This window comes from Trachurus japonicus, chromosome 7 (genome assembly GCF_045865225.1).
Source record: "Trachurus japonicus isolate A0001 chromosome 7, Traja_1.0".
Classification (NCBI taxonomy): Eukaryota; Metazoa; Chordata; class Actinopteri; order Carangiformes; family Carangidae; genus Trachurus; species Trachurus japonicus.
In genome coordinates, this window is record NC_140913.1 from 7,980,279 (window position 1) to 8,005,316 (window position 25,038).

At 43.6% G+C, this 25,038-nt stretch overlaps 1 protein-coding gene across 8 annotated transcripts in view; it reads left to right on the plus strand.

The window, feature by feature from the left end:
- myt1b (myelin transcription factor 1b) overlaps window positions 1–25,038 on the plus strand; it is a 118,949-nt gene extending 93,911 nt beyond the window's left edge. For 3 of the 8 annotated variants that reach the window (XM_085781047.1, XM_085781048.1, XM_085781051.1), the window contains 20 exons: window positions 1,308–1,338; window positions 2,558–2,620; window positions 4,199–4,605; window positions 5,585–6,751; window positions 8,941–9,075; window positions 10,230–10,320; window positions 10,564–10,680; window positions 13,017–13,231; window positions 14,444–14,631; window positions 17,038–17,295; window positions 17,951–18,102; window positions 18,277–18,339; window positions 18,778–18,846; window positions 19,339–19,401; window positions 19,715–19,795; window positions 20,426–20,647; window positions 21,697–21,788; window positions 21,888–21,991; window positions 22,565–22,708; window positions 22,881–25,038. In XM_085781047.1, the coding sequence (XP_085637173.1) occupies window positions 1,308–1,338; window positions 2,558–2,620; window positions 4,199–4,605; window positions 5,585–6,751; window positions 8,941–9,075; window positions 10,230–10,320; window positions 10,564–10,680; window positions 13,017–13,231; window positions 14,444–14,631; window positions 17,038–17,295; window positions 17,951–18,102; window positions 18,277–18,339; window positions 18,778–18,846; window positions 19,339–19,401; window positions 19,715–19,795; window positions 20,426–20,647; window positions 21,697–21,788; window positions 21,888–21,991; window positions 22,565–22,708; window positions 22,881–23,024 (3,806 nt within the window). In that variant the 3' untranslated portion in view covers window positions 23,025–25,038. The remainder of the gene's footprint in view (window positions 1–1,307; window positions 1,339–2,557; window positions 2,621–4,198; window positions 4,606–5,584; window positions 6,752–8,940; window positions 9,076–10,229; window positions 10,321–10,563; window positions 10,681–13,016; window positions 13,232–14,443; window positions 14,632–17,037; window positions 17,296–17,950; window positions 18,103–18,276; window positions 18,340–18,777; window positions 18,847–19,338; window positions 19,402–19,714; window positions 19,796–20,425; window positions 20,648–21,696; window positions 21,789–21,887; window positions 21,992–22,564; window positions 22,709–22,880) is intronic. The other 5 variants (XM_085781050.1, XM_085781052.1, XM_085781049.1 and 2 more) reach the window with 4 other exon arrangements.

The following is a 25,038-nucleotide window of genomic DNA, read 5'->3' on the forward strand; positions in this document are numbered from 1 at the left end:
CTTCAGTTTTCGCCAGGACCATTAGTAATTTTATAGTTTTAATGTAGACTTTTTTCGAAGATGTGATTCCAATACAATTACTGATTGATTTTAGTTACAATACATGTTTTAAATATTTATTAGCAGCCAAACCTATACGTATGTACATAAAGGCAGCAGGTCTTGATGATCTCACACTGGTTGAATCCCAGCACAGATATTTTTGATACATGTTTGTCCGTGTGTTTTAATGTGTACAAGTGTGTGTGTGTGTGTGTGTGTGTGTGTGTGTGTGTGTGTGTTTGATGTTTGGAAGCAAGACAGCAGAGCTACAGTTCACAGGGCGTTCAGGAAGGCGTCCAGTCATTCCAACTGCATGATGAAAGACTGAGAAACTGAGATGCAGCACACACACACACACACACACACACACACACACACACATACACATCAACTGTGTGTGTGTGTGTGTATTAGTGTGTAATTCATGTGCTCTTAGTGTATCTTGATACCCGGGGTCTTTCTGACATGTGATTAATGCATGTGATATCGGAGCCCAAACTGAATTCTCCAGGATCGTATTGTTTTCTCGTTTGCTCCAAATGAAAATAGGATATTTCTCCAAACTCATTCTATCGCTCAACTCCCAATCGATGCCTATAGCCAGCCGAGAGCATTGTGTGTGTGTATGTGTGTGTGTGCGTGCGTTGTTTGTGAGTGGAGCTTGATTTATGTTTTGAAGGCAATTACTATAAGTTGTCCCTGAAAGAAGTGCTGTTTTCTACTGATGAAGGCAGTTTTCCTTTTAATTTCATTTTCCCAATTATGATAACTAAAGTGCAACAATTAATCATGTTTTATTGCTGGAGTCTGCATATAATTGTCAGTTTTTCTGAACAGCACTATGCAATTTGGCTGATTTAGGTTTTCTCCTCTGTGCGTATGGTCTCTCCATTGTGTATATGTGTGTTATTCCTGCCGCCGCATGTTTGCGGAGGCCAGCGCTCACACTCGCACTGTTTGTTTTGCGCTCTGCCTCCGTGAACATGTGTTTGTATGTGCGCAATGTTTGCATGTAGATGCGTGTGTGTGTGTGTTTGTGTGCGAACCCTGGAGTGTGTAGGTGTTTTTTTTCCCCTCTCCTGATCATGCAATCTGCGGTGCGTAAGCTGCTATGAGGAAGCCTCATGGGATTCATATGCATTTGTGATTTATTGATCTGAGTTTCTTTTAGCAGCACAGCTTTCTGAGCAGTCGTTCACCTTTGTTCTCTCCCTGCCTGTGTCTTTCTTCTCCTCCCCCCTCTTTCTCTCCCCTGTTTCTCTCAGTTCCTATTGAGCTCGTAGGACAAGAGCTGAGGTAAGGAAACACCTTCATCTTTGTGCAAACCCCTTTCATAAAGTTCTTTTATGTGCACCGCTGAACACCCCACCGCCCCCCCACCCCGAGCACTCGTACACTCACTATCAGTGCTCCTTTAGATGATGCCGTATATTTTTATTTTTTATTTCTTATCATCAGCACTTCTCAACTCGTGGTCAGTGCCTCCAACAGGCTGCTATTGATTCCTCGCAGCCTTTTGCTATTTCCTGCCATGAACACATACAGTAGATGCAATCAAAGAGGGGGGGGTGTATGATCTTTTTGCAGTCCGATCGAAGGATACAGAGTGAGGAGAGAGGATGGTGAAAGGTGATTATTTAGTTTTTCTCCCCCCCTCCTCCCCAGGTCTCCTCTTCCTCTTCCTTCTCCCCTTTTCTTTCCCAGTCGGACGAGCGCATTCAGGGCCCCTCCGGCCGTGAACCCCATTGTCCTCTCTCCTCTGCCTCCTTGGAAATTATTTTTTTCATCCTCTCTCATTTTGTCACACTTCACCTTTCAGCATTGATCTGAGCTCAGCACTCAAAAAAGAAAGAAAAAAAATCTTTTGCTTTCTGGATTAAGGAGGAGAGAGAGAGAGAGAAAAAAGCATCTCATTTAAAATGCAAATGCAGCATTTTTTAATAAGCGAAATTAATAATTAGGATAATTGGAGTAATAAAGGGCAATTGCTGGGGGAAGTTAATGAGAATTGAAATGAGCCGTCCTGAGGGGTCATAGCAACCTGAATCAGAGGGGGAGAGAGAGGGAGAGGAGAGAAAGAGAGGGAGCCAGCGAGACCTGATGATGATGACTGGTGAGGAGAGCAGAGAAGGGGAAATTACAGCAGGTCTCGGCTGATCCTTATCGCTCATAGTAACAGGATATAGGCCAGGGTTGATGAACGACACACAATATTATGTTCTCCCCGGCTTGATGCCACCTGCATTCATGCGTTATGTGTGTCTGCCCGAAAGATGCGTGGTGGTGGTGGTGGCGGCGGCGAGGGGGGGGGTTACATATCTTTGTGCATGTGCATTTTGTGTGACATGTGTGCTCAGTTTGCATGTCTTTGCTTTGCTTTATTTTGTTGTTTATCTTAATTTACCCCCCCCCCCCCCCCTTTTTTTTTATTGCCTGTGGTTATCATTGCCTCTGCATAGGGACTAAAATGCACCGTGTCTTAAACATATCTCTAACCTCCATCCATCTCATCCAGCTGCCCCACCCCTGGATGCAATGGCTCCGGCCATATCAGTGGGAGATACTCACGACACAGAAGGTAGGGCAGATTAAAAACCCACCCTCTGTCTGTCCTTCCTCTCTGTCTGTCTGTCCTCTTCTCACGCCATCTGCTTGGTGGAAAACACCATGTTTCACTACAGTCTTTTAAGAGTATAGTAGCTCTATACCCATTTATTTATATCAGTTACATGAGATTAACACCGCTCTCATGGCTGTGTACACACTAAATTATGAAGCAACACCCGACTGCCTGTTTAGCATGTGAGTCTTCGGTTCTGTCCATAAGTAACAACATCCACCGACCAGCATCTCTAAACTTCACATCATAATTTAAACTAATTTGTTTAATAAAGTGCTGAAATGTAGCCTTATGGGGGATTTTGTACTGGATTTCCTCATAAATACTTATAACCCTGTGTACCACCAGTCTTTCTGCTAAGCAAACCGCTGGTATGATTGCTATTAAGGATGTAGCACATAACAGATTATTTGAATTTGAGTCAAGGCTCGTTGCAGAGTCGAGTAGAGCACTATTCATGAAAAAGGTTAAAGATCCTTCAGAACGTCAAAATAGATGAATAACAAATGGTGCACCAGTGAAGTGGTTTATCAACTTATTGGCTTTTGGCTCCTAAAAAGACAAGAATCTCCACTTCTAAGTTGAGTTAACAGTTGGAATCTGCTCAACAGGACTAAAATTCCCAAATAAGAGAAACAGACATATATCGATTTAGATATAACTTTCTGCTGACCTTGCAAACCCTCCAGTAGATCTTACTCTTTATAGGAGTCTTTTATGTTATTGAATGAAATAAACAGGACATTAGATAAAGAAATACTGCTCAATATGAACCTTTATCCATAATGTAAATATCCTGTGAATAGTTTCAAGGACACAGACCGACCCTAAAGGCTAATCATTTCGAATGCTGGTCAGAGAAGGTGTTTTTGCGATTACACTTAACTCTAAACCTGAACCTTAGAAATAAAGTTTTCAGTGGACAACAGTGAAATGTGATTTCTCCAGGTTGTTATTCCAGCTTCATTCCCTCTCCCTCCCTCGCTCCCTCCCTCCCTTCATTCCTCGTCTGTGTCGCTTGCCCTCAGAGACCCTGTGGGACTCGGGGCAGCTCACTGGTTTGTGACTCCGCTTTTATTGAGGGGCAGATATTAGCTATCTGTTTACATGTGTATTCGTTCAGCAGGCAATTTCAGATGCACTTTGTTTATAGATCGTCCCTCAATCTCCCTCGGCATCTCCCAGGTGAGAGTAAGAGGGAGTTTATTGGATTTCACCCTCCACTGCCTTGCCTGCCCGCCTCTCCATACAAGTTGTTCATTAAACGTTCCAGTCAATTGGCTGAAATTGGTTGTGATGTCTGAGCGAGCGAGCATTGCGCCACCCTCAGGCCACACGTGTTGCTGAAAGAGCAGTGCCATTCTTCGCCACGTCTAAACACAAACACACGCTCTCCGTCATGCTGCTTAAACTCGCTCATGGATGTGATCTGGTGCATGAGGTTTTATTGGACGTGTTTGTGTGTTTGTGATTTCTGATCACAGCTCTGATTGGTATTCATTAATCTGCTCCTTCTTATTTACTTCTCCCCATCAGCGTTCTGGGTTGTCCCGTAGCCAGAAAGCGCCGTCTAGAGGAAGCGGAGGCCGAGCAGGAGCAAGAGCAGGAATCGGAGCGGCCCGCCTCCAAGAGGAAGTCCCACCCCCTGAAACTGGCCATGGACGAGGGCTTCAGCGCAGACAGCGACGCCAGCAGCGAGGCCGAGGGCGAGGCAGAGAAGGATGGAGAAAAAGCAGGAGAGACCAAGGAGGAGGAGGAGGAGGAGAAGGAGAACGAGGCAGCTGTAGAGGAGGAGAAGGAGGAGATGACAGAAGAACTGACGCAGGACGGACTGACAAATGGACAGGAGGTGGAAACGCAGAGTCAACAGAAGGAAGAGGAGGAGAAGACGGAAGAGGAAGACACATATCAGAACGAGGAGAACAAGTTTGCAGCCGATGAAGGTGATTAATAGTCTGACTTACACCACCAGTTAACTCACCCTGGTTCCTAAATGCCCACTCATTTAAAATTCCCATCCACTTTTAAATCCCAACTTTTAAAATAAAAGACGCAAACTTGTTTAAATTAAAGGTATAGTTCAACATTTTGGCAAATTGGCCCATTGCCATAATCCCTATAGTTTTAGGAGTAGGTTTGTTACCTTTAATTGTCGGTGCAAGCTATTTTTAGAACTGCGGAGCAGAGCCGCGAGCTGCTCAGAGCTTTGCTACGGAGGTTAATGGGATTTCTTGGTTTCTAACAACTCCAAAACGCTCTGGTGGACAAGTTGTGACCTGCACATTCACCACGCTATGAGATAATAACGAAACGTGTCCACCAGAGCGTTTTGGAGTTGTGTGTATCCCATTAGCCTCCATAGTAAAGCTCTGAGCAGCTGGCGGCTCTGCTCTGCCGTTCTAAAAACAGCTTGCACGGACAATTAAAGGTAACAAACCTACTGCTAAAACGATAGGGATTATGGCAATGGGCCATTTTGCCCAAATGTTGAACTATCCCTTTAATCTTAATTTAACTTAATTTAACCCTTTTCACTGCCTGAAAAGGCTTCACCTAGGGCACAAAAGAAATCCCTCAATCACACCATTTAATATACAGTTAACAGTTGAGGAGTGTGCAGTACCATAGGCAGTGATTGGCAATGTGAAGTCCACAGAGTTAGAATGATATTGCAGGAAGTGAGTAACCACGCCTCCTAATGGCCACTAAGAGCATTTGGCCTCGTCCTGCACGTACAAGCTGCTTTTCCGGGCGACCCTGTCACAGCAGGTGTTTTTATGTCATTATGAGTTCACTGTGAATGAGTTGGCGGGTTGAAAGTCAGTGATGATAAAGATATTGCTGACAACAGCTTTAGCTCACTGCATGACTCACTCTTGTTTCTGTGTCATCGCTCTGACCTCTTCATCTTCGTCTCCACAGAGGAGGAGTGTGTGATCATCGAGCCCGAGCTGCGAGCAGCGCCGCCTGCTCCCGAGGAGCGCCGGTCTCCCTCTCGGTGCGCCGAGGAGGCGGGCGACTCTCTCCTCCACCTGGGCCCAGTTTCCGACAACAATGATGTGACGGTGGCCGTTCAGCAGCCTGTTGCTATGGAGACTGGGGAGGGTGTCAGCGTGGCAGCCGAATGGGGTGAAGAAGTAAAGGACAAGCAGGAGGGGGACGTGAATGAGGGGGGAGAGGAAGAGGAGAAGGCGGCACACAGAGATCAAGTATCAGAAGAGTCATCTGCTCTGCAGAAGGAGGCAGCTGAAGTGGAGGAAGTGGAGTTGGAGGATGAGCAACAGGAGTGCGAAGACAGGAGCAATTACGTGAGCCAGGAGACCCACCAGTACCTGACCACGGACGTCCACCGCGAACAAATCAAAGATGAAGGGGAGGAGGAAGTGATGGCAGTGCCAGCACAGCAGAGGCAGGACACTTCAGCAGCGCTAGAGGAGGATGAGGAGGACGAGGAGGGAGATGAAGAGGACCACAGGGACCACGTTCTGCCCATTTCTGATGTGCCAACTGCCATCCGCACTATCACCAGCACCGCAGCAGCTCAGGGAACACACATCAAGACTGAAGACCACAGGGCCGCGGCTCTGGAGGACTACAGCTCACACAGGGCAAGTCCCCTTGACAAATGTGACTCTCATAAACCTAGCCCACTTCAGAACTACAAGGCCAGCCCGCCTTTAAGCTACAGCTCCCACAGGGCCAGTCCGCTGGAGGACTACTTCCCCATCCCCAGAGGCGAGAACTATAAAATCCACAAAGCCTCGTCCTCGGCCTCTCCCGACATCATCGAGGTTCGATCGGACAGGTCGGAGGACAAAGACTTCGACGATGTGGACGGGGACGACGAGCGCGACGACGAAGACAGCCTGTCGCAGCGCTCCACGGTGACGGACGAGTCGGAGATGTTCGACATGACCCGAGGGAATCTGGGCCTGCTGGAGCAAGCCATCGCCCTGAAGGCAGAGCAGGTGAAGCCGGCCGGGCCCAGAGAGCTGCTCCGCGCCCCAGATATCCACCACCAGCGATACTTCACCATGGACGACAGGCCCAAGCACCTGGACATCATCCGCAAGAGCTACTTCAGCAAAGGTAAGACAGAATGAGGAAGCAGAGAGCAGAAGGCTGAGCCAACACCTACTCAGATGTGGACGTTGCTCGAAGTAGGCAACATTAATCTACTTTATTTTTAAAGCCACGTTACTATCACATGGGTAGAGCTGCTAAAGGCTGAGTTGTCACCTTGGTGGTCAGTTCAAGGACACTCCAACAACCTCTCATAGTGGAATTATTTCACTTTGTGTTGTGGAAATACCAGAAGACAACAGTTATAAACACAACAGTTATGTTGTCATAAGGATGGGTTGGGGAATTGGCTTGCCTGGCCTTGTACAGAGGTATTTAGTCATTTTCACTCTTTTCAAGAGATACTGTGACAGATACTGTTAATTTGTTAGCTTTAAAAGTATGTAAGAGTAAATGAAATTAGCTGTTTTTTCTTCTTTATAAATTAAGCTAACTGTCTTCTGTATTTAAAGTCACATTTAGCATGAAGATTAATGGATCATTCCCCTTTTTAGCTAAGGTTAAGATGTGAGGAGAGATGCCTGTCTTATATCTATAAATCAATTATCTTAGCTTAGTTTAAAGATTCAGCATTATGTCATTGTACAGTGCAAGTGCAACGAGAATTACAATAACCCTCCATTTGTTAGCTTTAAAAGTGCTCATCAAGCTAGGTGTTTCTCTGTGGCTCCTAAATGAAGCTGGTTACTATAACGGGTGTTTTTGTCTTATGAGCAAACTTCTGGTGAGAAAGCCAATTAAAAAAATGTTGAATTCTTTATTCAGAAATTTCACTGGCAAAGTGAACTCACTAACACAGATTGTTCAAAGCCACAACATGTCAATACTTTGTTTACATGCTATGAAGGTGTCGTATTATGAGAAGTAAAGGTCCAAAATGGCCCCAAACATGCAAAACCACCTGTATTGTATGAAATGATTGGACTGCAAATGTGGTCACGTGTAGGTGGACGTACAGAAAATGTATTATCAAACCAGCACAAAGTGTCATGTGCTTAACTTAATGCCGGAGTGTGCAAATAAACACAGCGTACCAAATAAACAGCAATGAGTCACAGAGCTCGGCGTAGATCCTCCCTCCTCCATTGTAGAGGATGAAGTGGTTCCAGCTGAATAGACTTCCATGAAGAGCAGAGAGGAAGTGCTTGAAGGGAGAGCGAGGAGGGACAACAGGGAGAGAGGGAACACAAGAGAGATGACAACAAGTTGGAGTGACAGGAAAAAAAAAAAACAGAGAGGGAGGGAGAGCAGAGGAGTGCAGGTTGTTCCACCGTCAGCCGTGGAGTGTTTGTTTACCTGCTGCATGTGTTGGGCCTTGTATTTCACAGCTGGCACACTGCCCACTTGTCATGCTCCTCACAGTATAGCAGTAGTGTGATTACATGCCTGGTAGTGCTGCCCTCTCCTTGGCCTCAACTCCCTCCTGTGGTGACGTTCCTGTTCTGCTCAACACTAATTAGGAGATGCATGTCTCGTTAACATTCAATTTGAAGGCCAATAGAGCATCACACCATCCTCTTGCTCCTTTTCCCTCTCTCCAGTGCCACTGATACTGGCTGGCCTACCTCCAATAAGCAGTAGGGAGCAGTAGGTACCTTTAATTATGTGTAAATTATAGTGCTGCGATTTCTTCCTTCCTGATGCGTTTGCAGGTGTTGTTTTGTCCGAGATCTGAATGAGATCCCTAAAAATATCAGACAAGTGTAGCGCTGGGGTGGAAATGATGAAACCATGTGGGATAAGTAGGTCGTTTTTTTTTGTCTGGGTTAACTTTGAAAAAGCTGTAACATTTCGTACATTTGATAGTATTTCATCCTTGAAAGCATTTACAGAAACACACAAATCACATTTAGAGTGATGCATAAAACACCTTGTGCATTTACAGAGATACATAAGACATGAGGAGCAGATACAGATGGTGTTGCCTTTGTACAGTTGTCTGAAATATGTCTGGATTTCATGCTCAGCCAAGCAGACTGTCTGATGGCATTAACCACTTGCTTTTGTCCTCCTTTTCCATCCCACATTCCCCTCTCCTCTGATCTCTCCTTCCTTCTCTCTGTCCCTCATCACTTTGTACCTCCTCTCCTCTCCCCTCCTCTCCTCTCCTCTCCTCTCCTCTCCTCTCCTCTCCTCTCATCCTCTCCTCATCCTCATCCTCCTCTCCTGCTACTGTCCTCTCCTCCTTCATCCAGAGAGCAGCAGGCCAGAGAAGAGGGAGATCAAGTGTCCCACTCCAGGGTGTGATGGGACAGGTCACGTGACCGGCCTTTACCCCCACCACCGCAGCCTGTCAGGCTGTCCGCACAAGGACAGGATTCCCCCGGAGAGTGAGTTTCTTTTCTTTTTTTCCAGCTGCTTAGAAGATGAAAATAAGAAAAATGACAACAAAGGGCACTCTGAAATTGACAGAAGCCCACCACCTCTCCTGGCTGCAGAGTCTCACATCATTTAAGTGCCGTAATGCCAGTTTAGTCAGGGTTTCTTAAGGGTTATCCGGTCTTACCGAGTCAAGGTCACTTTGGCCTCTTATGCATCAGATGCTCCGATCAGCCATGCACTAACAGCTCTGACTCTAGCTTCTCTGCTGAAAGAGGATGCATTCAAACATTTACAGGTCAGAAAAGTCAAAATGACTGGGTTCGGTCCCCGGTTGTGTTAAAAATATGCGGAGAGGAATCTGCGGTGGTCGTATGTTTTTCCTGCTTGACCCCGTAGCTCCATGTGATTGTAGAGATGCTTGCTACATATATATCAGAGCCCATCTTTCTGTAGCCATGACTACAGGTCCATTAAATGTAGTCCAGTTCCCTGCTATTCTCTCATTAAGATTCACTTCATAGTCCTGCTGGTATTTATACTTAGAGTCTGTCCTAAAACTATTAGGAGGAGCAGGGGAGGTCAGAAATGATTGTATTTTTTCTTTTCGCTAATGGCAGGGTAGACTAATTTCATGTGAGTAGGGGATGCTCTTTATATTTGCTCTCGTCTATGCTCATTTAAATTTATTGCAAACAAAAAACAAAGAGAAGCATATCAACAACATAAGTGTATCCGGCATACTCCTCTGTTTCTGTTTCCTCTGGACTTTAACCCTTTACCATAGCTGTGTTTTTAACATTTCACACTGTGTTGTTGTTTGACATGGCTGTGTGGAGGAAACAGTCTCTGTCTGCTTAGGCAGTAATAACCGTTTATTTAGCAGCTCTTTGTTCAAAAATAGAAATGAGCTGAAATATTCAACATTTTATTATGCTGTCATACAGTCAAGAGGAGGAAAGGGTCCAAAGAAAATATGTATAATTTTGGAGATGAGCTAGCTTTTTCTTTTTTTTTAAAAATAAAAAGAAATATAAGATTCAGCACCACATCCACAGCCGTTGTGTTTATACATTATATATGTATGAAACAAGAATGTTGAGTTGTTGAATTTAGTGTATTTTCTCTGATTGTTGTTTCCTGTGTGTGTATTTTGTCTTCTCAGTTCTGGCCATGCATGAGAATGTGCTGAAGTGTCCAACTCCTGGCTGCACCGGTCAGGGCCACGTTAACAGCAACCGCAACACACACCGCAGGTATTCACACATGACTGTAATATAGAACCTGTGTGGATCTGTATTTGTGTTTGGGTGTGTGTATTTCTTGCACTTGAGTGTCATACAGGGTGTACATTTCCCTTTGTGCGTCTGCCAGCTCAGATATTCATGTATGCAAGACAGTGAAGATGTCAGTCGAGATCAGCGTGATGCAGATCTACGTGGTCAGCAACATGCTCTCCGTTTAATATTTATCTTTTCTCTCCTCCTCTGCTCCTCCAGTCTTTCTGGGTGCCCCATCGCTGCCGCAGAGAAGCTGTCCAAGGGCCACGATAAGCCGCATCTCTCTCAGCCAGGCGTAGAGCACCTGAAAGGAAGTCCCAACGACAGAGTGTTAAGGTGGGTGACGAATAAGCGTCATGTGCTTACAGGAAGCTCAAACCTAAACACTCACTTTTCCACCTGGTGACATTAGACATGTACAGTATGGAGTTACAATTCTGTCAAAAGTCAATACAAATTCATCTATGTCAAACATGTAAATATAAGAGTGAGTTGTAATAGAAATAAAGTTTTATAATCAAATGATTTTAAAATTCCCTTTTCCCTTAAAATAAAATCTCCACTATGCTAAATAGCTGTTAACAACCACTACTTTATAGACCGCCTTCCCTATGTGTTAGTCCCATTAACAACCCAGCTTAATGCTGCATGAACAGATGAGGACTCAAATTTTTATATGATATTTTATATTATATTTAATGCCTCCTTGCTCATAATGACAAATGATTTAAAAATATCTCATTTGCATTAGTTAGCTATCTTGGTTAACGTAATTTTTTACGTCTGAAAAACTTTGTACATTACAATGTAGAGCAGTACATTAGACTATATATGGATATTAACATCACAAGTGATAATGTACCTAAATGCTAAGTTAACTTCAGCTAGACAATTGCCAGTTGTAGCCTACTTGAGCTTGCTAACCACCCTGTCATTATTTCGCCCAAAACACAAACAAGCTGAAGATTGTAAATATTTGATGGGAAAATAGGGAATAAAATGAATAAATAAAAACACTTAATTTTAATTATGTAAATGGTAGTATAAATAAATGATATATTATAGTTATGTTTTTGACTTGTGATTCCTGGTTAGTGCTTTTTGTCAGCCGTGGCACTCCATAGATAAAAATGGTGAATGACAACAACTAATAGGCACAGGTGAACCTTTCACCTATATAAAAGCTGTGTCCTCCGGTCCAAGCCACACACAGCTGAGTCCTCCTCAAGGTTAGCTACTTTACCACTGAGCCACATAGAAACGGCACAGACAATCCTGACCTTGGTTACAGCGGCCCCCTCGCGAAGGCACCGTGCCGACCCCCGTGAATGGCTCAATATAACGCCAAAGTCTTGAAGCATTCAGTCTGGCAGTCTAATCATTACTGTCACCTCAAACACTGAGATCTCTCCATCTCTCCATTCATCTCCCCAACAGCCCAGGCATCGTGATCACAGCCAAAAGAATGATAATTAACAAAAACCAGACGCTGGTATTATGCTAAGTCTGTGCTCTTCGACATTGGTATTTTAATTAGTAATGCAGCCGATAAGCTAATTATGCAAGTTATAGGGGCAATGCGGGGGATAGAAAAAAATAATTGCTTTCCTTGAGGAAAACCTCATCAGTGGTCAGACAAAGCATCGTGGATTAAAACACAATAAGGCCTGCTTTGTTTTCCCTCTCACATTGTTATTAAAATTAACTTGGTTGTCTGTTATGTATGGGAGAGAAGAATTCCTCATGCAGTCTGCGGTCTCATGGATTCCACGTTGAATTAATAAAAAATCTGCTGTGATCAGTGGTAGAAAGTTTTTTTTTTTTCTTTTTTTCTACTGTTGTGAAAAAAAGATCCTCCTCTACAAGCGGCTCTGTTGTGAACATGTATTATTAGTGTGCCAGTGTGTGAAGGCCGCCCCACAGCACAGTGGCTACAGGCCGGGTCATGTAGCTTATTAATGAGCGTATGGTTTGGATACCAGAGACTGTGATATGAGCTCCACTGGTACCGGATGCAAAGGAGGTGGGGGTGGTGGTGGTGGGAGGGGGTGCTTGGCCAAAGGGGGCGGAGGGCTCGGAGATAAGGAGTGGCGGCGGCGGCGGCGGTGGTGGTGGTGGTGGGTGAGGAAGGTGACTCCCCACCCCAATCCCTCCTCCCTTCCTATCTCTTTCACCACTCCCTTCTCTGTCTTTCCTCCACTCTTCTCTCCGCCCCCCCCCCTCCCTCCTCTTTCTATTTCTCTCTTGTCCCCCCACCTTTCCGCCTCTCCCCGTTCTATCAGTGGATTTACGCCAACAGGTCTGACAAAAGCCCAGGCTCTCCAGGAAAACGAGAGGGCTTAAAGCTCATAAATTCCATGCTGTACATCATGCAAATGTGCCCTCTGCTGATAAGAGAGCTTTTAATCCTGCCGCACTCCTGCTAAGTACACCGTTGCCCCTATCTTTACTCTTTCTGTGTCACTCTACCTCTCTCTCTCTTTCTCTTATCCTCCTTTTCTCCTCTCTGTTTTTCCCTTTTCGATTGTGTGACTCTTTATTGCATCAATCCTTTTATTTCCCCGTCTCTCCTCGTCTGTTCTGTTTCATTCTCTTCTTTTCTTCCTCCTTTTGTCCTTAACCTCCGGCCTCGCTGTGACACCCTGTCGCCCCTTTTCTCTCCCACCCCGCAGGCCCATGTGCTTCGTGAAGCAGCTGGAGGTGCCCCAGTACGGCAGCTACAGGCCCAACATGGGACCTGCCACTCCCCGCGCCAACCTGGCCAAGGAGCTGGAGAAGTACTCCAAGGTGTCCTTTGATTACGCAAGCTTCGACGCTCAAGTGTTTGGGAATCGCATGCTCGCTCCAAAGATGCTCACCAGTGAAACCTCACCCAAAGCCTTCAAAAGTAAGAGAGGTTTCTGCTTCATCAGTTTTATATCAGGAATATTTTTTTTTTTATTCTTACAGCATACTCTATCGATGGTGTTTTAATAAAGAATAGCTTTTGGGAAAACTTTGGTGTATTCCTGTTTAGCTTGGAGTCATATGAGAAGATTAGCCAGTTAGCTTAGCTTAGCACAAAGGGTAACACTTTACTTGAATAGGTATTCATAAGATTGACATAACACTGTCATAACCATGACATAACAGCTGTCATAAACATCAATGAATACTTATGACAGCTGTCGTTAAGTGTCATTCGGTAAGTTATGTCACTTTTGATGCAAAGTTGACATTGTTTGAGATGTTTTTGTTCTGACAATTTGACATAAAGACAATTTAAACTGTCATAGCAGACCTAATTGCCAAACTTAAAAAAATTATGTCAAATTCTCATAACAAGGAACATCTCAAATAATGTCAACTTTGCATCAAAAGTGACATAACTTACCGAATGACACTTAACGACAGCTGTCATAAGTATTCACTGATGTTTATGACAGCTGTTATGTCATGGTTATGACAGTGTTATGTCAATCTTATGAATACCTATTCAAGTAAAGTGTTACCGCACAAAGACTGGAGACAGAGGGAATCAATAACAAAAAAGATAACAAAACTCACCAACCAGCACCTCTAAAACTCACATATTAACATCTCAGTTATTTTATCTGTTTGAACAACAAGTTGTGGGTTTGTAGCGGGTCATACACTGGATTATTTCTTACCTGGTTGCAGTTCTCCCAGAATAAATGAAGCAGGATGCGACTTGTTAATTACTGACCTTTAGAGGTGCTGGTGCTGGATTTTGTTATCTCTGTTCAGAGTCGGGCCAGTTGTTTTCCCTCGTTTCCAGTCTTTATGCTGAGCTAAATTAATCAGTTGCCGGCTGTAGTTTCATATTTACCGTATAGCCATGAGCGTGTTGTCTACGCTCCTCTCATCTAACTCCAAGCAAGAAAGCAAATAAGTATATTATCCAAAATGTCAAATGATTCCTTCAGAGTTCAGCGAAGCTCTTTTACACCAAATATCACCTCCACCTCTTTGCCTCAGTATTTTCTAGACCTTTTCTTTTAAATCTTAGTATTAACTATTGAACATAGCAAACAGATGTAGGAAACATGCATTAATTCATCCTGTTTCTCCACTCTGTATCCTCTCTGTCCTCCTGCAGCAAAGCCCTCGTTCCCCAAGTCACCATCGCCCAGCCTCAGTCTCCACGGTTACGGAAAGAGCTCCACCTTGGCCTATGACTACTCCCACGACGCCGAGGCTGCTCACATGGCCGCCACTGCCATCCTCAACCTGTCCACACGTTGCTGGGAGAAACCAGAGAACCTCAGCACCAAACCCCAGACCAAGGTAAAAACAGCCACACAAATCCACATACTGTATATATGTATATGTTTGTCATATTAATTCGGCTTTATGAAGGATTGTAATTAAAGATTAACAGTGCAGGAAATAAATCCATCACCACCCAAAAAATCTGCTTGCGGATGATATGAATCAGTCATATGTATCTGCAATTTTATTAAGGTAAAGTGATGCTCTGCTCTTCTCTCCGTAGCACTCAGAGAAAGAGATTATTAGCTGATTGTAGTGCAGATTGAAACATTGCAGGCCACAGCTGGTGAGATGAGAGGGGAAAAGCAGTGGGTGTGCCTCTCCTCCTTTCTCCTCTCTTCTCTTCTCCTCTCCCCTCTTGTCTTTGCTCTTCTCTCTCTCTCTCTCTCCCTCTCCCCATCAACTCTGCATGAATATATCATCAGGAGGCATTGGCTTACAGCAACAGGATGGTGTTGAGATGCAGTTGCATCACCTCTCCCTTCCTCCTTTCATCCTTTCATCCCTCCATCCCACACACTTTTCATGTTGTTATTGAATTTGGCTAGCTGCCAGTTCCCTGGATTACTTTTCCACCAGGTAGCCCTTTTTCATTATCTGCCGGACGGATCTCTCACTCTCTTCCTCCGCCCCCACCACTCTTTCTTTCATTTTCTTTTCACATCTCTCCTTATTTTCTTTTATCTTCCACTCTTCCTCCCCATGCAAGTGTCACTGTGTCTCTCTGCTTCTCTGTCTATACCTCTCTATCTCTCACTCACTCGCTCTTTTCCCTCTCTGTGCACAGGAGGTGTAATTGGAGCACCACTTTCCCCCATATTGTGATTTTTAAAAGCCTTTTTGCCTCACAGAGGAGAGAAAGTGACTGCTTCATCATTTTTCGATTTCCTGACATGGTTTTAGGGAGATAAAAAGTGAAGATTAATGTCTCTGGCAGCACAGCAGAGCAAGGTGTTGTTCAGCAAGGCACCGATCCAAGAGCAGGCCTTAGCAGCACAGTATTACAGTGCAGCGCAACTGGGGACTGATCTGGAATCAGAATCAGAGCCAGTTGAAATCCAATATTGAAACATTGGAACACTGAGCTCATCAACCAGGGACATTTCTGGGAACTGTTCCCGTCTCCTCTCCTCCTCTTCTAACCCTTTGATTTTTCTGGCCCTTGACCAGCCCATACGAGTGCCATTTTAAATGAATGCTGAAAACATGGCTCATCTCACCCCTCTGTTTCTGTTCATCTGCCAGCACTATCACAGAACGCGGAGAGATCAACCGTGGCGCTGGTGCCGCTGGCAAAGTTTTACCGGAGTACATTAGATATCATTACTAACATGCTTAAGCTGTGAAGGTGGTGCTGAACTCAAACATGTAGCACGCCGGAAACAGTGCCTCACACTGCTCTGTAGCTCTCGGTTCAGAACAAGCTTGAGGGCAGGTGAAGGTATGCGAGTCGAAACAGGAGGAAATCAGTCATTTCATCGAACAAAACTTTAGTTTAATCTGAATCTAAATCCATCTCTGAGTACAGCAGTGAAGTTATTATTCAGAAGAAAAGTGTAGCTATGTTAATACATGTATAGCACTGCAACAGAAGCTCAAGAGCTTCTGTTGCAGTGTGATTAAATTAATCACACTCATCATCATCACCATCGTCAACATCATCAGTGATGATATAGGCTACAGCGTACAGAGTTCTTCAGAAGTGTACCAGAGGAATCTGCATTAGTTATTTATATGTGAGAATAGTTGATTACATGCACATGCATTTATTAGTTGTATGTCTGTGTATCATCTTCCTCCTTTTTTTTTCTGTCATAGCCTATATGTTTGGAGACCTACAGTAATGTAAAAATACATTGTCTACATTTACAATTATAATTGTGTATCCTACAGTAAAAACATAAAAACAAAAAATAAAAATAAGTTATTATATTAAATATGGTAAGTTTTAGTTTGGATTGGCACAAGTCTAAATTCTTCAACCTCTCAGCCAACCCTCACCTGACTCTCGTAGCATAATGCTAACAAGTTTAGCAAGCAGACTTGTTTAGCTGGCTACCTAGCGTTAGCAGCAAGCTGGTTCATTGAGTGATACTTCAGATCTTCTTTAGAAAGTGACACAAATCTAAAAAGAAAATAAGACTCTCATGATCTTTGACTTCCTGTCCTTAGCTGCATGAGCTGGTTAATTAGCAATAGCCTGTCAGCCTATCAGGACTCGGGTGAGGACCTTATTATGAAGAAAAATCTGATATCCTAATATAAACCTTTATAATAGATTTTATATACATTTTTTTTTCTTCTTAATTCCATAATGCCTTTCTTAACATAGAGCACTCTCTTTCAGCCCAAGGAGATTAGTTGTATGAGAAGTTGTGGTGTTGTTGCTTCAGTCACAAACTCCCTGCGTTTTCTCTCCAGGAAATGGACATCGAAGTGGATGAGAACGGCACCCTGGACCTGAGCATGAAGAAGCCTTGTAAACGGGAGGGCAGTCTCTCCGCCACCAGTCCCGGAGTCCGCTCCCCAGACCCTTCCTCCTCCTCCTCTTCCTCGCTGCATCACGGCGGAAGTAGCGGGATGACGTCACCCAACCTGCCGGCCTACAAGCAGGAGGACCTGGAGGGACCGCTGGACTACACCAAACCCAACCGCCAAAGGGAGGAGGACATGGACGAGGTCAGTACAACCACACTGAGCAAAAGTAGCAGCTCCAAGAAGGCAGTGTTTCCTGTGATACCAGCCAGAGAGGAAGTATTGCAACATAAATAACAACACACTTAATTCCCCTTGAGCTTTTTGAATAAAAAAAAACTCTTAATTGTTTACCTCACTTTGTCTTTGTCTAATACCCTTGCCTTATTTCCTGTCCCCCTTTCCTCTTTCTATTATTCATTTATTTCACCGAAATGTGAGAGTTACTGTACAGTTAAAACATTGCACTGTGTAACAGAGGTGGTGTGTCAGGTGCATTGCACCATCCGGGCTTTGGCATATGCTAATTTTGTACTCCTTTGAACTTTTTCAAAAGAAATATAAAGGGCCTTGAATGTAAATTTTTTATGAGGACATTCTGCATTTGGAAACATCACTTGTCTACAAAAGAAGAAAAGGGGATCAGATCAGAGACTCGTGTGCACATTGTGGTTTTATAAAGTTTCCATGCTTGTAAACAAATTTGCAAACTGTTGCGAGAGAGCCATCACCCGAAAGAGAAAAAAAAAGTAAATACAACCCAGACAACAACACAGCGACACATGACACATGAACAGTATTTAGATAAGAAAACTGGTGGATTCATATTTTTGGACATGTTTTTCTCTGCGTTGTCCAGATGGAGCACACCGGCCAGTCGTTTGTCTCGTCCGACATGGAGGACTGTGACATGATGCAGGATGTGGAGGACAGGAAGTACCCAGGAGAGGTCACAACCCCGAGCTTCAAGGTCAAGTTTCAACCCAAGGACGCCAAGAAAGAGCTGCTCTCGTAAGTAACAAGACCACAGAGCCACAGCAACTCCTGAAGTTAATCAGGTTTAATGTTAACTTAACAGTAGCTAATTAGTGGCTTAATAGATTTTGCTGGGAATTTGGGCAATTATGTCTAACACCCTCTGACCTTTGTAACTCAAACTCTGTGTCTCTCTCTCACCACCACCAGATGCCCAACACCTGGCTGCGACGGCAGCGGCCACATCACCGGAAACTACGCCTCCCATCGCAGGTATGCACCGCTGCCCACTCATTCGGGGTGATGCACTCTCTCTGTATAAACTCTAATATGAAATGTTAGCTGTGCCCGAGACTCCCGGGTCCACCTGCGTCCCACCACGACTAATTCAAATATTTTTTTTTGATCCTGACATGCCAGAGGCAATAACGTAGCGTGAGCCCGGGAAGCAAAGACGGTCATTGACTTTGATATGCATCAGTAATTTACTTCTTGCCGTCTGTCCTCTTCTTCCTAAATGACCTTGGTATGCCTTGCATTCTTGATTTCCCTTCACTCATGTCCTTTTTTTCCCTCTCTCCTTTTCAATCTGCTCACACTGGCTTTCCTCGCCCCCCCTCCCCGATTTTCATCCTTCTCTCTCTCTCTGCCCGTTCTCCTCCGCTCCTCCTCTTCTTCTTCTTCTTCTTCTTCTTCCTCTCTTTCTCTCAGTCTGTCTGGGTGTCCTCTCGCTGATAAGAGCCTTCGGTCCCTCATGGCGGCCCACACCCCTGAACTCAAGTATGTCTGCTCTTACACCTTCACTGCCTTTTCACTGCCACTTCACTGCACTGCTACTGACACCGTCCAACGCCACAATGCTCCATTCTGCTGACGTTAACTTATCTTTTGTCGCTTGCTGCTGCCTCTGCTGCTGCCGCTGCATCTGTCATGGTGTGTTTTCCTGCAGCTGGCTCGGACTATGCTCGCTCTCACTTCAATCAGTTCATGTAAATGTGAAATGGAACCGTAATTCCATAGTAGATATAGCTCTTTATACCAGAAACGAGGCCCTTTTTTCACGGCTCACTGTAGACAGTCACAATAAACTGCAGAAGAGCCTTTAAAAAGATTGGAAACAAACTTGCAGGAGAGTGAATGAAAAATAAGCAGAATAAAGAAGCGGGCCATTGCTCTCATCTGCATATCGCCATGTCAACAAGACACTCCGCTATGAAATATCTGATTATTTTTCCTATTAAATGCTTAACGTGCACTGTTCTCTTTCCCCAGATGCCCCACTCCGGGATGTGACGGCTCAGGTCACATCACAGGAAACTACGCCTCCCACAGAAGGTAACAAGCAGAAAACACACATGCACAGTGCACACGCACCAAAAACACACACGCACACACAGACACACATGCACACATGTCAGTCAGAGAGGCCTAGTGACAGTTCATGGTAGATTTAGACAGGGACTCACACATTTCCACACACATTTCCATGATCCTACTTTCGGCCATACTAGGCGTTTTTGAGTTGATTTGGTTTGTAATTTGGTGAAATTATTCTTCCTTTTATAATGTTCTCTCCCTTTATCAAGCAATCACTTCACCAGACCTTTTTTCAGCCCTATGTTATCAACTCCATACTTTCTGTTTTCAGTCTCTCTGGGTGCCCGCGTGCCAAGAAAAGTGGAATTAAAACTCCTACCAAGGACAACCAGGAGGACTCCGAGCTTTTAAAGTTCGTACCGCTCAGAAAGCCATAATGTCTGCTTTTAGTGAGACTGACGGTAAAACGTAAAATGCAATAAAAAAAAAAAGGAAAAAGAGAGAGAGAGAAGAAAGTCACTATGAATCATATGCACAGGTAGTGACCTGCCCCCATAACTGAATCAAACAATCAGGCCCTTACTGATGGGAAAATACACTTATTGCAGATACTGACTCTAAATGTAGTTCATGGTAGAGTATCGTAGAAGACATGAACAATACATGAGAAATACAGTACATGGGCTTCATTTTGCATTTGCACACAAAACAGTTAATTGTTGTTAACACTATGTGCTAAATCTGAATAGCTTTTGCATTAGTAATATTATTTTTTTGCATAAATAATATGTCAAACGTAGATGTGAGAAAATGAATTTGGCCCAGTAGAGAAAGTGTATAACTTTGATCTTTACTATAATATTCTGAACTTTCTCTACAGTTTACATTTTTGGATTCTCCTTCGTCTAACCCTCGTGCCTTCTCGCTCTCTTTCTTTCCTCACTGCCTGGCTTCAACACTTCCTCTCTCCTTCTTCCGCTGCACGACTCTCCTCCCTCTGGTCTTTTTCCTTTGTTTCCCTCCTTTCCTCTGCTCCCTGCAGATGCCCCGTGCCCGGCTGCGACAGCCTGGGCCACATCAGCGGGAAGTACGCCACGCACCGCAGCGCCTACGGCTGTCCGCTGGCGGCCCGCAGACAGAAAGAGGGTCTCCTGAACGGCACGCCCTTCAACTGGAAGGCCTTCAAGACAGAGGGGCCGACCTGCCCCACCCCCGGCTGCGACGGCTCGGGACACGCCAACGGGAGCTTCCTCACACACCGCAGGTAAGTCACCGACTGAGGTCACACAGGTTCAGGACGAGTCAGAAAATGGGCGGAGTCAGACACTGCTAGAGTGACAAAGGTGGAGCAGCCCACTCCGAACTTTAAAACCACTCTTCAGAAAACTTTCTAGCTCTCTGGTTTTGATCTTTCTAGTTTCTAACCGTGGCTCCATTGTTAACTGTAAAACAGTTGTTGTCATAGTGGGGGCCGGGGCTCTGTGTTGCCTGTGGACACTAGGGAGTCCTCAACAAACTGCAAGGACGATTAAGAAAAATATGATGCAAAACATGAAATTATTTTTGTTTCATGTACATTTTCTTTTTATTGAGAACAACGTACGGAAAGACAGTAATATAAAAAGACAATACTTTTTGATTTTTCACCGAACATATATACAAATACACCCCAACCATATCCATCCCCCCACCCTACAACATCAGTGCATACCAATCTAAGGAGATTAAATAAGTAAATAAATAAAGGTCATGATCTTAATAGGTAAAGGTATCATTCTACAGGCATGAAGAATTAAACAAAGAGAAAAAAAAAATTAAATAAAAAAGTGGAAGTGTTTTATGTACATTTTTACAAGATATATTTCATATCATGTTAAAATCTTATCATCTTATCCACCATTCTCATCTGCCTTCAGTCAAACATAATTTAATGTTATAAACTAGTGTTGGCCTGGTGGTCTGTGGCTCCAACGAGCTGATCTGTATCTCAAATAACTTGCTTGCTAGCATGTAGCATGCTACTGCACTTTTGCATTAGATTTGCTTTAGATATTGTCAGGAAGTACTGAAAAGAGGTCCCTTACCAGAAGCTAATGCTATACAGGGGGCCTTGCCATTGAAAAGTTTAGTACCCCCTTGTATAAACATAGAAAGCATCTTCAGTCCGACTGTGCCTGAACGCCTCCTGAGTTGAGCATCAGAGCTGCAGCTGCTCACACTGATCCTACATGTAATCAGATGTAATGTCAAAGCCGATAGTTCAGGCCTCAGCGTAATCAATGCAGTGACACCCCCTCCCCCCCATGTCTGCAGCCTTTCAGGATGCCCCAGAGCCTTGTTTGCGAAGAAGAAGGCCAAGTTCCCCACAGAGGACTACCTGAGCACCAAGTTCAGAGCCAGTGATGGTGAGATGAACAAGTCAATATGTATAAGAATCACAACCAGACCAGATGCTGTTGTTTTCTTTTCTTTTCTTATTTTAACTGTTACGACTTCTCCTTTAGTTTTGGACAATGATGAGGACATCAAGCAACTCAACAAAGAGATTAACGACCTCAACGAGTCCAACAATGAAATGGAAGCTGACATGGTCAACCTGCAGACTCAGGTGAGTGTCTCCACTTGTGTAGTAAAAACCAATGTAAAATGAGAATTGAAGTCACTGTGAAGGGAGGTTTGATTGTTCATATACGGTATTATGAAGACAAAGCATTAAAATATTCTGAATTTAAAGATACAAAAGGCAAAATAACTTTGAAATGGCAAGTTTCTCATAAGGATAAGTATCAGTAATGCTTGTAATTTGTGTGTGTATGTGTTCACCATTGGTAGTTATCACTGATAAGACCCAATCAGGGACTGGACAGGGATGTCCAAGTCATTGTTTACAAAAGTCTCACCCTACAAGTTTTCAACTTAAAGCAGGACCTGCAGCGTCTCCAAAAATCTCAACCACAGCAAAAGAAATGTGTTTAAAACATGTAGTAGTGTGTCTGTAGGAACAAGTTGTCAACTTCACTTTACATGAAGGAAACATTTGTAGAAAACATTCATAATTGATTCTTTTCTTTTCATGGAAGCTGAACCAGAACTGTCTTCAAACTTTAATTTGTAGTTAGAGATGAAATCTTTATGCCTAAAGTTGTAGCGCTGGTAGAAACCATGTGGCTGTGTGTTGTAGATCTCCTCCATGGAGAAGAACCTGAAGAGCATCGAGCACGAGAACAAGATGATCGAGGAGCAGAACGAGGCTCTCTTCATGGAGCTGTCTGGTCTCAGCCGCGCCTTGATCCGCAGCCTGGCCAACATCCGCCTACCACACATGGTGAGTTGCTCTAACACACACACACACAGACGCAACACAGACAGACACCGGACCCCCTTTGACACACACACGCACAGCTTCTTTAATGTATTTGTTTTTGAGGTGAATCTCGCGTGTAGGCGTTTGTTTCCCTGCTCTTCTCAGTTGCGATTGGTTGTCGTTTGCACCACAGCAGGAGCCAATCACCGAGCAGAACTTCGACAGCTACGTGAGCACCCTGACCGACATGTACACCAACAAGGACTGCTTCCAGAGCCCCGAGAACAAGGCTCTGCTGGAGAGCATCAACAAAGCTGTGAAGGGCATCAAAGTCTGAGGCTCCACGCGCACGTACACACATACGTACACGCACGCACACACATACATACACACACACACACACACACACACACACATACACACGGAGAAAACGAAACCTGTCCTGAAGCGCAGGAGTGTGAAGGAGGTGAAGTCAGAGGGACGGAGTGATGAAAGAGATGTTGAAATACTCTACAATATATTGAAATATGATTCAAAAACAAAAAGGGAATTCAGGTTATTTAAATAAACGGCAACTTAAAAAAAAAAAATCAACCCAGGGAGCACTCTGTGAGAAGAAAAGTGACGCGGACCAAAATCCACACCATGCTGCTGCTGGGACGAGGAGGAGGAAACGGATCCTTCAGTCAGGATGGATGGAAAAGAAGAATAAATGTTTCCAGAAACTGTATCTGGAGTCGGGGGGGGAGGGGTTAATATGCTGTATGTTTACCTGTTGTCTCTTTTGTGTCCTTAACTGGTTTTGGAGGTGTTTCGCTGTTGCGCGGTTTGATCGTTTTTTTTATTTTATTTTATTTTTTTCCAACACTTTCGACTGAAACGTGCTCGCTCACAGGAGCTTTGGCGACTTGGAAGAGAAGGACACGGATGAGCCAAACATGAAGACTCTCAGTTCTTGTCCCACGTTAAGCCCTCACTGTGGCGAGTGTGTGTGTGTGCGTGCGTTTGCCCCGCTCCCCACCCCGTCCTATTACACACACACACACACACACACACCCCCCAGCAATATGAAGCATGCACTAAACTGAATCTGTGTTTGCTTTATGGCAAAGACGTCAACGACGCAAGGTTGACTCTGTTTAGCGGGAAAATACTTTTTCTTCAAGTTAAGGTCATGAGACAGATCCAGGAAGCGGATATCATGTTTTAAAAAGCAGCAGATGAATCCTTTTTCTTTATTGTTCTGTTTTTTGGTTTTTTTTGTAAACTGAAATAATAGTAATAGTGTGCACACATTTCAAATTCAGTTAGTCATATCAATAGTATTTATCAACATAGGAATTGCACTTCATTTGAATTAATAGTTTTGTGGTACAATAATTATTGTTATATATGAATTATTTAAATTTGAGCATTTAAATTGTAACTTATTGCCATTTATGTTATTGAGGTTTATTTATTTGAAGCAATCTATTTATTATTAACTTGGTTTTGTAACACAAAAAAAATGCATCTTTACTGATTATCATGGTCAAAGCGATTTGCAGATGTCTTACGTCAATATTTTAAGAATCTATATAGATGAGTGACAAGGCATATTTTGTTTTGAGTACTTTTTAAAAAACCTTTTTAAGTGCAGATGTTTTATAACTGATACAATTTTTTGATAATTTTACAAAAGCAAAAGTTATTTTTTTGGGTTGTTCTTGTTTTTTCTCCCTTTTTGTTTCGTTTATGTTCCTTCTGTTACTGCTACGTTCTGAAAACTCACTGCTGAGAAAAAAATGAAAGTATGTATTTATTATTTATTTAAAATGAAAGAAATTGACTGATATGGCTGTATATTTATTTTGTTATTTATGTGCGTGATGATGTGACGGTTGAGTCCGAGTAGTCTTAAAGATCCACTGCTAATATTTAAATAAAGAAGCAAAATCAATACAAATACTGTTTGATTACTTAGGCTTATACCTAGACATACCAGCAGCTGATTGTAAAGACAAAAAATACCCCAACAAAAGCAATCACTGTTCTGTCGCTATCTGGTCTCTGTGTGTTTGCTTTTGTCAGGTGAATGAAAACCAAGAAATGTTAAAAAAAAAAAAAACGACGACAAAAAGAACAAAATCGAAAACAACAAAAAAAAAACCATAGAGTTCAGAAATGTTACCTCTCCCAAGCGCTTTGTAGCGGCCACCACTGGCTCACCCAAAACCTCTGTGATGTACCAGAGATGCTTAAGTAATGCTTTGTTTTATTATTTATTATTTTCATCAGAACAATGGTACATATATAGAGCTCTCTTCCAGCAGTGTTTTAGGCTGGATGTATGAGTCTAAAACACACACACA